The sequence below is a fragment of the Mixophyes fleayi genome, chromosome 4, assembly GCF_038048845.1.
Source record: "Mixophyes fleayi isolate aMixFle1 chromosome 4, aMixFle1.hap1, whole genome shotgun sequence".
Classification (NCBI taxonomy): domain Eukaryota; kingdom Metazoa; phylum Chordata; class Amphibia; order Anura; family Limnodynastidae; genus Mixophyes; species Mixophyes fleayi.
The window spans coordinates 51,061,365-51,075,813 of NC_134405.1; the positions used below are offsets into that span (position 1 = coordinate 51,061,365).

Consider the following 14,449-nt stretch of genomic DNA (forward strand, 5'->3'; position numbering starts at 1 on the left):
AATGATATGTTACACCTCATTTTTAGTATCCTTAACCCTTCTATTTTTATCCCATCGCTAAATACTCTCCTTGTTTGTTTCGGTCATCTTAATTTATTTTCCCCTGTGCAACTTCCACGCCCCATGGGGTTTTTTGGAGGGTCCTTTGTATCAATCCGTAGCCCACAATTAAGCTTCATTGCATTGGGGTTGTTTAATGTATTATTTTTTAAAGTCCATTTTATTGTCAAAATTATGTTTGTTTCCTAAGAATCTCTCCAATGTAACCTTTATTACAGCTATTGTGATTGTATGGGTCCAGAGGTTTTGGCAGCAAAGTATTGCAAATGTTGAAAACAGCGCAGTTCCTGGGCAGGTCCCTGCTCCTTTTTTTTTTTTTTGTGGCCTGGGGTTCAGAAGTTAAATTAAACTTAAACTCTGTGAACATGGTTTCTGCTGTATTGCTCCAAGGTGTGCTGAGACAGTTTCATGTGAGAGGAAACCGCTCTCAATGGAAACTTTTTGTAAATGTTGCTAATTATGTGCTAAATGCCCCCTCTAATTTATCTTTACTGGTGTCCTTCTCTCTATTGAAAGTTATCTGTTCCCATTACAGCCTTTCTCCCTCCTTTTTTCTTCCCCCCCCCCCCCCCCCCCTCGCTGCAGATTTGTAGACCCTCCCCTCGTGCGCTCACTCCTCCACCTGCATTTTTGCATTCTATCCCTCATTCTCCCAGAGTCCTCTTGGCCCCTACCGCTCACTCACTCCATTGTGCTCTGTCACCAGTCTCGCTCTTATAGCCCACCCCTTCTAAACCTTCAGTCCCCCCCTTTGTCTGCTCTGTGCCTTACATATGCCATGGATTATTCTGCTGTCTTTACCTCAAACTTCTCTTCCCTCCTTACGTTTCCCTGCAAGGTGTAACCTCTGCATCATACGTGTACATGCTGCCAGCTGAGCTTGTGTACTGCACAGGCATGTAGGGGGCCCAGGCTCCAGCCTGTAGCTGCCATCACAGACAGTCTCTTGTGTTCAATCTGAGGTCAGAGGTCAGAGCTCACTGGGAGCAAGGGAAGAATACGTTCTACAGAAAGTATGATAAATTGGCTCATTCACTTCTTTTGTTTCACATCTCCCCCCACTCTTCACAATGCAGACCACGCTCCCTTCCTTCTCCGCCGAATGTCCCCACTCTCCTCCCAACTGAAATCCAGTCGTACCCTTTTCCTATCTTTTCCCCACTAGTCTATTTTTCTCCTTATCTATCTTGTTCTCACTGAAGAACTTTTTTCCTCATCCCTGGTGCTTTTTCTTAGTTTCTCATCTTCGGCTTCTTCGTACTCCTTTTTTATTTTTCTGTAACATTTTGCAGGACAATGTTCCTGTTTCCCTAAGGTATCCTGTATTAGAGGGGTTGTCCCCAGTAATATAATCTCTTGTTCCTTTTACTGTAAAGTTTTATGTGTATGATCTTTGTCCCATCAGAACGTAAAGGCATTTTGTCTTTTCTATACCACCTATTTATTTATTTATTTTATATCCCTTTATTCAATTTTACACAGATACATTTTACCTCCAATTTTCTATCAATGTTGAATTCAAATGCAACAAATAACAGGCGTATGGATGACCCTACAGAGAGGGATAATGGTTACGTAAATGGCTTTTAGCGAAGGGGGGGGGGGGGGGTGGGAATGGCTTGTCGTTATATCTTGGACACATGAAATTGGTCTGCATGCAGCTCTGCGTCTAATCTTACAGAACACTTCAAATCTCACACTGAGATGAGCAGACTTTCTAAAGTGTTCCGTGAATATTTCTCCCCATTCCGCATTTGGGCATGGAATGTCACACTGTCTCAAGGGACATGAAGGGTCTTCCTTATACGTCAAGTTACACCACATAGAGACGGATTTACAGTAATTGTCCCAGCTTTATTTATACCTTTAAACCTGAGGTGATATAAATATATCACCTCAGGTATACTTTATAATGTGTTTCTTCAGCTGTTTTTTCCTTCATCAAATGAATTTCTCCTCAAATTTCGTTTTTTTTTTTGTCTCCATCTTTTACTAGCTCTTGTTACGCAGTCTATTTTTGACTACTTTTATTCCAATTTACCACCACTATAATTCTATACCGATGTTCTATATTGTGTTTTCAGTGTGGTATGGGCAAAAATTTTGTTTTATTGCTGGTGCGTTATTGAGTGGTCGGTGTTGGGTGTCCAGTGTAGGAAGGTTTCTTTTTTTTTGTGGTCCTATTAGAGACTGGTCCTAAAGGCACAACCCCTGTCAGAAAATCTATGGCTTGAGTAACAGCACCCTTGCCTAATATGATCACAATAGGCCTGACGCAGGCATTGTCACATTTCAATAGCAGGTATGTGTCTAGGATTTCAGGTTAACACAAACCACAAAACTAAACCCCGCCCGTAATTTTTGTATCCCCGTAAATAATCTAAGGAGGTGTAACATTCCCACGGTTCCCCACCCTAAAACAAAACAGAAAAAAAAAGTTATGTGTAATGCGTAATTAACCCTGTTCTACCACCTTTATGCTGCGTTTTGCTATTCGTCTTGTATTAAAATTAGGTATATGACTCATAATTTTGTGTGTTATTGTAAAATGCAGAAAATTGTCATGGTATGTCTTATGTTGGGGCCTGTAATACAGAGGTCAACATGAAGATGAACATGGGCAACAATCTCTTTTATTTCGGAGGGGGGAGGGGGGACGACAAAAAAAATAAAAACAGCTTTATTAAGTAATTGGACAAATTCCCAGTTTCCTAATTGTTAGATGGATTATGGTAAGATCCACAGCGGTGAAATAAATATTAAATGTAAGGATATTGCAAGTTCTGGGACAACATATTTTTTACATATGAAAGATCTCTTAACGTAACAGTGATTGCGTAGTGCGGAAATGTCCATTATCTGAATACTAACAGTTCTCTTATTCTAGGGGACAGAAAGTTTAGTAGTCCTCTGCACAGTCAGATGATTTAAGGGCTGAACCAATATGGCTGCCTCCGATGTCTGTAGATGACTGGTATACTTTAATACTCTCACCACCCTACTATTAAGGTGCAGACAGGGATGGAATGTACCAACAAACTTTAACACACTACACTAACCTGTACTGAACACATAAACAGTGGATTTGGAATATTGTGCAAAGCTGATGGTTTGTTTCTTACATGTGCCTAAGTAAGATCTAAGTCTTGGCAATTATATGAATATCCAATTGGGATTTTGTATTGCGTCTTTTATATGGAGTCCAGCTGTCTGGAAAGTGCCAAAATTCAGAAAGAAAGTAAATATTTGCTGCTGCTTGTGGAAAATGTCAATTTATTAGCCATTATCATTAAGTCACTGTGAGGAGCTCTGCTGGGCTAGTCCCTCTTTAATATAACATACCCCTTCCACTTTAAGAAATGGGTAACAGTTCTCTGTGGAGGGGGATTGTCCAAAAGTACACAATGAAGAATGGGATATTAAAACATGGAGTATATTTTAAGCATGTGGCTCCCAATTACAGAAGAAAACACCTTATCCAGAGATTCCCAAGTCCCAAGCTTTCCAGATAATAGATCCAATACCTGTATATGGATTTTGTTGTGAAAATGTTATTAGTAGCAGTATGCTAACATACACTTTATTTTCTCATTTACAGGGTTCCAGTGTCTGGATCCCTACAGACCGTGTCAGAACGGAGCAAAATGTTCAATGATTTCAAATGGCGAAGGTTCTTGTTCGTAAGTAACGATGCTACCGTCGCTGCTTGTGTGCGCTCGTACAGTATATGTAGACTAAGTGTACCCATCTATCTCAAGCAGGCAACCAGAACTTCCATATGCTGTGGTGTTTTCAGTCTATAAATGCCACCCTTAATGTCATTGTGTGCCCAATACAGCTTCCTACCAACAGTCCCAGTTTAGTTGGTACTGTCCCAATTTCTGTGCCATTAAGGGGAGGGGGCTTTATGATTTTATTTTTCCATAATTTCAACTTTTGATGAACCCTAAATTAATGGTACTATCATGTAGTACAGTGGTCAGGGGTAAATGACCCCAAATGGGGTAAAAATGACATTCCCGGGGGTAAAGCTGCCGATTCACATGCTGTCAGTTGGATTGTAGACCCCTTTAAATGTGAAATTGCTGTTGTACCAGAAGAGCCTCAAGGGTTGGCAGAAGCACTTCATAATGAAGCACGTATTGCATTGGAATCCAAAAATATGACAGATCTGCTTTGTTTTCAAACAGCTACAAAGGCATCAAAATTGCACATGAGGAGGCAGTCAAAAAGTTACTGCCTTTTGCAACAACCTACCTTTGCGAACAAGGATTTTCCACTCTAATGAACATAAAAACAAAGCAGAGAAATCGTTTGGACGCTGAAGACTGTATCCATATTGCTCTGGCATCAAAATGCCCCAATATTGCTGCTCTCGTATCAAAAATGAAGCAACATCATTTCTCCAAAACCTGAAGTTTTGAAGTTGAAGCTTCCAAAGAAATTTTGAATGGATTCAATAAAATTTTGAATTCCAATAATTAATAATATGATTTCTATCCTTTCAAATCAAGGGGGTAACGTCGGCGTATCTAAATATATTTGGGGGTAAAAGGTAAAAAAGTTCCCTGATCCCTGATGTAGTAGGTTCCTTCCTAGTGCCACAGGTTGTCTATTCCTGTATGTATATTTTTGTCGATGTCATAATAGCCACTTCCTTATTGTCAGGGACAGTCCTAAGTTTTAAAGATATGTCTTTGCAGATGTCCCTATTTTTCAGTATTGACCACTGTACAGCACAAATATATTATTTTATTTGCTGAATACAGAGCTCTTTTCCCACTTCACTATGTTATAATATGAATTGAAGCAAAATATTTAAAAGATCGATGTCCCCTTCAATGTTTGTGAAACTTTTATTGAGAATCACTTTGTCTTTACATAATTAAGAAACACCCCGTCAGATTTGTTTGTCACATTTATTAATTACATATGGTACACTGGGGTATCCCTAGTCATACATGTACAGGTTGTGAATTGGTTGGATGCAGTTGCCCAGAAGAGTAGTATACTGGAAATAGATTTATTTTCTGTTCTTCCATTTGTTTATATTATGTATTATCTAAGCTGCCCTAATGCAAATGTTTATTTACACAAAGTATAAGTACATATTGTATAGCTGTGTGTATATTGTACAGTATTCACAGAAGTGAATGTTGTTGGAGCAGTGCGCGTAGTATAAGGTTGGCCCTGTATACTTGGGACAGTGTGTGCGGTGTGAGGTTGGCCCAGCTATCCTTATAGTGGTGTGAGGGTGGCCCAGCTAAGCTATGCCTATAGCGGGTGTGGTTGGCCCCGCTATGCTATGCCTATAGCGGGGTGAGGGTGGCCCAGCTAAGCTATGCCTATAGTGGGGTGAGGGTGGCCCAGCTATCCTTATAGCGGGGTGAGGGTGGCCCAGCTAAGCTATGCCTATAGCGGGTGTGGTTGGCCCAGCTAAGCTATGCCTATAGTGGGGTGAGGGTGGCCCAGCTAAGCTATGCCTATAGTGGGGTGAGGGTGGCCCAGCTAAGCTATGCCTATAGCGGGGTGTGGGTGGCCCAGCTAAGCTATGCCTATAGTGGGGTGAGGGTGGCCCAGCTAAGCTATGCCTATAGCGGGGTGTGGGTGGCCCAGCTAAGCTATGCCTATAGCGGGTGTGGTTGGCCCAGCTAAGCTATGCCTATAGTGGGGTGTGGGTGGCCCAGCTAAGCTATGCCTATAGCGGGGTGAGGGTGGCCCAGCTAAGCTATGCCTATAGCGGGTGTGGTTGGCCCAGCTAAGCTATGCCTATAGCGGGGTGAGGGTGGCCCAGCTAAGCTATGCCTATAGCGGGGTGTGGGTGGCCCAGCTAAGCTATGCCTATAGTGGGGTGAGGGTGGCCCAGCTAAGCTATGCCTATAGCGGGGTGTGGGTGGCCCAGCTAAGCTATGCCTATAGCGGGGTGTGGGTGGCCCAGCTAAGCTATGCCTATAGCGGGTGTGGGTGGCCCAGCTAAGCTATGCCTATAGCGGGGTGTGGGTGGCCCAGCTAAGCTATGCCTATAGCGGGGTGTGGGTGGCCCAGCTAAGCTATGCCTATAGCGGGGTGTGGGTGGCCCAGCTAAGCTATGCCTATAGCGGGGTGTGGGTGGCCCAGCTAAGCTATGCCTATAGTGGGGTGTGGGTGGCCCAGCTAAGCTATAGCGGGGTGAGAGTGGCCCAGCGGCTGATTGTTCTTTCTATTCAGGGTTTGAAGTGATGGGTCACACACCGTAGGGCACAGCTTGGCAGAAGGAGTAGAACAGGTTGTGTTCTCAGCCTGTGTGTGGGGGGAGGAGAATGAAGTACCAGGGAGTGTCTGACGGGTGTATTACACAATCGCTGGAGCTGGAAGAGTGTATAGATTCTCTGTAAGTTCGGGGAGCTCCCTCGGGTTATATAGCAGTGTAGAGACAAGGAACTGGCTCTCAAATGTCTGCATCTGCAAACTCCTATAATCCAGAAGTGTTTCATGTAGTATGTGTGCATCAGACTTACTCACACTCCTGCAGTAAGACAGACTGCTCATAGCATTTACACTTCCAGGTATAGGATTATAGGAGCCAATAGATGGAGTGTATCGCTACAGATCTGGCACATCGCTACTTAGCAGGTGGAGGGTTTTTCTTTGGCTCTTGGCCAGATTGTAGTACCTGGTGTTTAATTGCGTAGTATTGCACTATTTTAGCACAATCTGCGCCAAGTGGTTTTTCTCCTGGGCAGCCCGTGCCTGGCAAGACTACTAAAGCCCAGCGCAGTTCTAGAAGAGGAGGCGTCTACCACATTGTACCATACAGTAATCTGACCAAAGGGATTCACCTCTTATTTATTTTTTACATTGTATCATTCTTTGGTTTATTATATGAACCTTTTCCGGAACAACTTGCATGTATGTAAAATTAGTGAGGGGTGCTTGATGTTCCTCTGCTGGTCCTTCTCCAAATAAAGGAACGTCTAGATATTTTGGGGTAATAGAACTCCTCAACCTCACTTATTTTGTTTGTTTAATTTTCAGCGGCAGATTTGCTAAAGACATCTCACTCATTCATCATTACAGAAAGTGATTGTTTATTTTCTTTTACTGTCTTTTGGGCAGTATACTTTTTTTTTTTTCTTTCTTCTTTATCCACCCCCCTCCAGCCAGTGAGTCATTGTTGTCTTCATGCTGTGCACCAAGAGAGCGTGGGAGCCGTCCCATTAATGTATATCTACACATTAAGAGTCGAGTTCCTTTTGTGTGTGTGTGAATATGTGAGCCAAGGACCCTATGATCTTACAACACAGTCAATGTTTGCGAATGCTTATACACAAATCTCAGTTTAAAGCTTTTTTTAAAGACCCATATGAGACAGGTGGAAAACAGCCTTCTGTGAGAACTCCCGTCAGACAGAACTGGCTGAACGGGTCTGTTTAGTGGCAGAGGGTGCGGGTGAGAGAGTGGGGTGGGGTGCTGTACGCTAGCCAGACAAATATATTCTATATGCAGTACCCTATGTCTCAGCCTCTCCTCCTTAAAAAGTGACTTCTACACAACACCTGTCTTAATAGATTTAATCATTTTCCTGCAGGCATTTGTCTTTATCCGGCAAGATTTGCTTGGCTTGGATGTTTTTTAGTGACTTTCATCAATGTTTCATGTAACACCAGCTCCCAGTCATCTGCAATGATACCATCGTTGGGCCTCAGGCAGGTTTCATTGTCAGGATAAGAGTGTGTGTGACTGTTTTCTGATTTATGAAGATTGCTTCTTAATGCTCTCTAGTTGTGTACGGTCTCTTGGAAAGCGGGAAGACGGAGAGCTGGGCGAAACTAAAATATTTATTCCCCCTCTTGTACAATTATATTCAAGGCCAGCTGTCTCACGAAGGGGGGTAAGCCAGGGGATCGTGGGAAATTGGGGTTGAGCAGAAACATCTGGTTTTCATCTGGACTGATTTATCCACCTGTCCCATCCAGTCTTTGTTCCGCCAGGATGTATTCTTGTTCCTGTAGTACCCCCCTCGCTTGCTCTGGTTCAGGGTTGGCAATGTGTTTCAGGAACCCAGTCTTGCTGGTTCTAGGCTTGCAGAGGATTCTGGGATATTTTGTCTCTCACAAACCTTTTTCAAATTTTTTTTTTTTGTGTTGGTTTCTATGTTTTGGCAGCACTTTTCCTGGCACTTATCTAGAGTTTTATTTATTTTTCCTCCAGTTTTAAATTAAAATCTATTCTCACATAGGAGGCCTGCAGGGCATTCCACGGTAATTATGTGGGTTTTTTATTTTTTAACATATTCTTGTCAGTTTTTATACACCCACTAAGGAAGTTATATTGTCCTTTTTTTAGATTGTAAGGTTTATCGATTAAAACTCCTTCGCTTTCTGGTTTGGTTGCACGTTCCTGTATTCTCATCATATGCTCAATTTATCTCCCTGGTTTCAACTATGTTGGTGCTATGTAATTCGAGATGATTAGAAGTCATCCACAATATATTCCTGACACTTCCTCACAATATATTTGAACTGAACATTCCAAACCTTTAAAGAAAAAAAGCAGAGAGGGATTTAGAACAGTCTGTGGCATGTATAGCAGGGTTAGAGGCTCTTGGCTCTGAACTGCTGTGCTGGCATGTTGTTTCTCTTGGCATCCATCTTTTCTTATGGCTTGCCGGGTTTTTCCATGAAGCAACACTGAATAAGTACAACTTGAAGCCAGGAAAGGGTTACTCTGTGCTCTGTGTTAACGCATCCCAGCTGTTTCGTGTCTGGCCCTCTCCATCCCCCCCCCTTCCGTCTCCTTCTTTCCTGTTTACTTAAATCTGTCCTTTTTCACACATTTTTCATTTATCCATATTTTTCCCCCCTTGCTGTACTCTTCTACTCTACTGCTGCCCCCTCCCTATATTTCCCTGTTTTCTGTCTGCACAGAAATGACTGCAGAAAATAACCTTCTGACCCTATCTGGTTCCAGAGCCAGGATTCTTTTGGTCATTGACCTTCACTCACGTTTTCAGCCACACTGTGGGTCTACCAAGCATCTGAGTTCTGTTCTGCTCTTTACCACCTCTCCTGGCAGGCAGCTTCCTTTGTGTAGCCCACTCCTCCCAGATTTCTCCTATAAGTTCCTATGTGTTACATGTTATCACATGGCTAGGATTGTCCTCATAATGTTTCTCCTGTCTTGTTTATATTATCCATTACTTATCATTTTTTTTTTTTTTTTTTTCCCCCCCCCTACTCTCCCGCTGAGCAAAACGCTCAAGTTCTGGAGATAATAGGAAAGAGCCAAAAACCACATCATGTGCAGAGAGGTTTCATGTGCTGCCACCCAGTTCACGCTTTTATATGCGGCTCTTCCTTGCATCATCTCAGAGTGGCCATTAGCTGTTTTATTTTTAACTGTCTATTTGTGCATGTTTTATGCTGCTTTCATACATCAGTCAATCCCTTTCTCCTTTGTCTGTATGCTCTGTACATAGCACAGACAGTGATAGATAGCCCGATACACTTCAGGGGCCGCAATGGAGGCCGTCTAACCTTGAAACGGACCAGGCGTCACCCCTAATCTAAACCCCTAAGTTAAGCAATACGTTGAATATAAAAAATAGAATCCCCTATGTGTAATGACACATCAGTAGTCATTTTAATCTAAGATGAACAACAAAGTCTGAAGGAGCTGAGAGCAGCTGGTGGAGGGCCGCATGCGGCCCTAGGGCCTGTTTCCCATCGCTAGTATAGAACTACTGTGGAAGCTTTCTGTAGTCCATTACTTGTTGTTTTAGTATATGAATACCAGCACAGTTTAGCTGTGTGCATGTGGACTACTAGAGTAGAGGTCCGCAAACTAAACTCTAGTGGATGTGGCATTGTGTATTAATCTCTGCCAGCCCCTGCCTCTAACTTGTAGCTTGTAAGCAGCGACTAGGCTAATAATTCTGCCAGTGTGTATCCTCCCTGGGTTGCAGCAAAGTAAGCTCATGTGAATAGTGATCTGGCTTCAGGTAATATAGTACTATGGGGGGAGGGGGGGTTTTCTTCCAGGGGATAACCCATTTAACCTCCACCTTATAGTGACCAACCATGATGGTGTGTCTCTTGGCTCTGCAGAGTGCAACGCTCAGCACCTATTTTTAATGGCATTACTATTTGATCTGTAACTGTGATGTACAAGTGGAGATCCTGGCACCAATGTTGCTTCTCTTGGTGCTGTTGTGTTTGGGTACAGGGGTCTAGGGCACGGGCACTATATGCTGTTTGTATCACTGAATATCTTTGAATAAAGCACTGCATTAGTTTAGACTCTCATTGATTTCTGAATTCCTTTTCAGATGTAATCCTGGCTGGTTTGGGGAGCACTGCCAATTTAAAGATCCTTGTTTGCCAAGTCCATGTGTTAATGGAGGGGTTTGCCAAAGCGCCATCAGAGGTGGTACTGTACAGTATGAATGTAGTTGTCCCAAGGGTTTCAGAGGTGAGTGCTTCTTGTGTACCTAAAATTGTATGAATCCATCTGATTGTCCAGCTCTAACTCATCTTGGTCCAATGGTCTCACTCTTTTCCCAGGGCAAGATTGTTCACTTATAGATGCCTGTGCCTCCCACCCATGTGAGAATGGTGCCCGCTGTACCAATTGGAGTGGTCGTTATAACTGTACGTGCCCTTCAGGATACCAAGGGCGCAACTGTAGGATAGATATTGATGAATGCCGGACACCAGGGCTCTGCCTTAATGGAGGTCAATGCCTTAACACTCCTGGATCCTTCCGCTGCCGTTGCCCAAGTGGTTATACGGGTCAGTTATGTGAGGCCGCCTATATTCCTTGTTCACCTTCTCAATGCCAAAACGGAGGCACCTGCCGACCTACCGGGGACCTCACCTACCAGTGTGTCTGCCTGCCAGGTAAGGAGGCACAAGCGGGCGCTTGATGCTTTTGTGATTTGTCAGTCATTGTACCCAGGCCTATATGAAATGGGTTTATTCTGCTCTGTCCTACAGGTTTTGAAGGACTAAACTGTGAAATAAATGTTGACGACTGCCCTGACCACAGATGTATGAACGGTGGCACGTGTGTGGATGGAGTGAACACCTATAACTGCCAATGTGCTCCAGAGTGGACGGGTGAGTCCAATATCTTCTTTCCCAAAACTTTTTTCTCCTTCCCTCATGTTCGACTACACAGGGCACTGGGCAACTTTTCCATATACAAGCAAATGTCATGCTTTTTCATACACCTTTTTAAAGTCCGTTAGATTAAATTGTGTGTTACCAGCAATTTACATAGGTGGAAAAAGGGACAATGGTCCATCGGCTTCAGAAATGTTAGATGTGTTGGTCGAGAGGAAAAACAAAACTCCCAATAAAAGAGCTGCCAGTTTCTCTTGCGGAAAATGGCAATCGGATTAATTACTTGGACTAATCACCCTTATAGTGCCACCCTATTATATCTAGATATTCTTTTTTTGGGAGAAAGGCATAAAATCCAGTTAGTGAATTAGCCCTCGCCAACTTCCATTGTAAGGAGTTCTACACCCTGTCTTTTTTTTTTGTTTTTTTTTCCCCTTGAAATGTAAACTTCTATTTTATTTTTTCCCCAAATACTTATATAATTATTATATTGTTTGTATCAAAGTTGCAAATTGTTGTAATCCAACATTTCCTGCCATTTTGAAGGTAATCTCTTAACTCTCGCCAACCACCCCCTGTTATTTGCATGCATTGTCCTCCAGGGTCTCAGGATAGGTTGTCAGAGATTAAACTTAAACAACGGAGTGCAGCTGTTGTTTCCTCTTCCACGGCTGCAGATACTGAAGGGTTAATCCTTCCAGCCAGGTCTGGACAGAAGAGAAAACATCACCACCTTCTCCTGATCATTTCATTCCTCTCCACAGGTCAGTTCTGTACAGAAGATGTGGATGAGTGTCAGCTCCAGCCCAATGCCTGCCACAATGGGGGAACCTGTTTTAACACTCAGGGGGGTCACACCTGCGTGTGTGTCAATGGCTGGACGGGAGAGAGCTGCAGCGAGAACATTGATGACTGCGCCATCGCCGTCTGTTTCAATGGAGCCACCTGTCATGACCGCGTGGCTTCCTTTTACTGCGAGTGTCCCATGGGCAAGACAGGTGAGAGGGGGGGGGAAAGACTTTGGGGGGTTTTCTATCATAGGGAAAAAACAGGCTGTGGCTACCCCAGGTGCTGCTGTATCAGCAGGGCATGATGGGACTGACAGTCTGGAGAGCCAGGGAAATATGTGCATAAAAATGTACAGTTACAGTTTTCATCTTCTGGTCAAACAACATTTTTTGTTATTTTAAAAATAGATATAATTATAATTAATGAATAAAAATGAGAGAGAGAGAGAACACTTCTTTTGATTTATAGTAAGAAACTTTTACAATTCTAAAACAAATGGGAATACATAATTAGTGTTAAGAGCCTTAATTAATAACATGGTGTTATTGGCACATATTTACTGTAACTAATAGCAACCAATCTATATTGGCTGTAATCATTTGGTTATAACTTGTTCTATCGATGGATGTAATTGTCTTTATGTCTAAAAGTCTACTTTTACTCAGAAAATAACTTGGAATTTTTTCTTTGAATAATCACTAAAAAAAAATAATCTTGTATCCTATTTACATTGACTTGGATGAATAGGTAAACTGCCCTTATACAGCATGGTTTTCTGCAGCAGATTACTGTAGCGCCTTCATCTGTTTGCAGATTTATCAATGTATGGAATATGTAATCTCATGACTTCCACCCTTACTGATGATCATCCTCAGGTTTCCTGTGTCTAATTGTCTTGTTCTTGCCAGGTCTCCTATGTCACTTGGAGGATGCGTGCGTCAGTAATCCCTGCCATAAGGATGCCATGTGTGACACTAACCCAGTCAACGGACGGGCCATCTGCACTTGCCCTCCTGGTTTTACAGGGGGAGCTTGTGACCAGGATGTTGATGAATGCTCAATAGGTATTGTGCACTACCACATCTTATGGTCTGATTGTTGTTGGTTCTTATCAGGGCGGTTATAACTCTAGAAGGTCTTTGGGGAAGCGCAGACAATGATAGTTTGCTATAGGAGAAAGTTGTTATATGCTATGGAGGAGGAGGAGATCTAAAGCCTATTAGTTGGGTTGATGCTGAAGAAAGTAGAATATTTTTATCTAGAACTGTAGATTTAAGCATTCTTTTATATATACCAATTTGGACAATATCTGCCCCTCTCTGCAGGTGCCAACCCTTGTGAACACTTTGGGCGCTGTGTGAACACGCAGGGCTCCTTCCAGTGTCAGTGTGGAAGGGGCTACACCGGGCCTCGATGTGAAACTGATGTCAATGAGTGCATGTCCACCCCCTGTCAGAACGATGCAACCTGCTTGGACCGTATTGGGGAATTCACCTGCATCTGCATGGCTGGTGAGATACTCCTTGATTGACTACTTTTTTTTATTTATTTATAGACCATGGTTCTTTATCCGAGAGCTGGCTGGTTTTATTATGGGTGTGGACGTAATCTTGGTCCTGTTCTTTCACCATTCAGGTTTCACTGGTACATTCTGTGAATTGAACATCAATGAGTGTGATAGCAGCCCGTGTGTTAATGGAGGACTCTGTAAAGACGTGGTGAATGGGTTTACCTGCAGCTGTCCGGCTGGTGAGTGGAGCATTGACAAATTCTCTGGCCAGCAGGAAACAGATATGTTTATTCCTTGTTTCATAAATGACTGCTGTCGTGGAGGAAATGCAGACTGGAAAGCTAGAAATGTTCTTTTGTACCCAAATATGCAACTCTCCTGTTAAGCTATATATGAATAACTGGGCCTCTTAGGGTTATAGCGAACCATTAAATGAGGCCCGAGGCTTTCAGTGTATTCAACTGGATTCAAGTTTCATTTTAATGAATGAGCAGCATGCTGGCCTCCAAAACCTCCCAGAAGCCCACATGGCAACCAACCCACATTCTTTATCACGGACTGTACTCTTCATTTATCATCACTTAATGTACTCGTTAAGACTTATTTCTTTGGCTCACTTACTAATATGTACTGAGAGCCTCGTTTTGTTGATGTAGCTGCAATAAACAGTAGTATCCTCTATTTTCCAGCTTGGGGAGATACTCTTCCTGTGTCCCAGGCTGCCACTCACAACTGACTTATTATAATCTGACCTAGGAATCAATGTGTTGAAAGTTATAAGGGTGTCAAAACCCTAACATGTTTTTTCATATTTGTTTCAGTTATTTTCCTATAGTTCTAGAGCAGTGTTTTCCAAACTGTTCTCAGGGACCCCTAACAGTGCATGTTTTCTATATATCCCTGCTGGAGCACAGGTGTACTCATCACTGACTGACACATTCTGAAAGGTCCACAAAACCTGCACTGTTATGGGTCCCTGAGGACTGGG

At 42.9% G+C, this 14,449-nt stretch overlaps 1 protein-coding gene across 2 annotated transcripts in view; it reads left to right on the forward strand.

Moving 5' to 3' along the window:
- Positions 1–14,449, forward strand: part of NOTCH3 (notch receptor 3) — a 52,003-nt gene that overhangs the window by 19,636 nt on the left and 17,918 nt on the right. For both annotated transcript variants that reach the window (XM_075206977.1, XM_075206978.1), the window contains exons 2-9: positions 3,659–3,740; positions 10,367–10,509; positions 10,602–10,937; positions 11,034–11,156; positions 11,927–12,160; positions 12,860–13,015; positions 13,277–13,462; positions 13,587–13,700. In XM_075206977.1, coding sequence (XP_075063078.1) covers positions 3,659–3,740; positions 10,367–10,509; positions 10,602–10,937; positions 11,034–11,156; positions 11,927–12,160; positions 12,860–13,015; positions 13,277–13,462; positions 13,587–13,700 — 1,374 coding nt within the window. The remainder of the gene's footprint in view (positions 1–3,658; positions 3,741–10,366; positions 10,510–10,601; positions 10,938–11,033; positions 11,157–11,926; positions 12,161–12,859; positions 13,016–13,276; positions 13,463–13,586; positions 13,701–14,449) is intronic.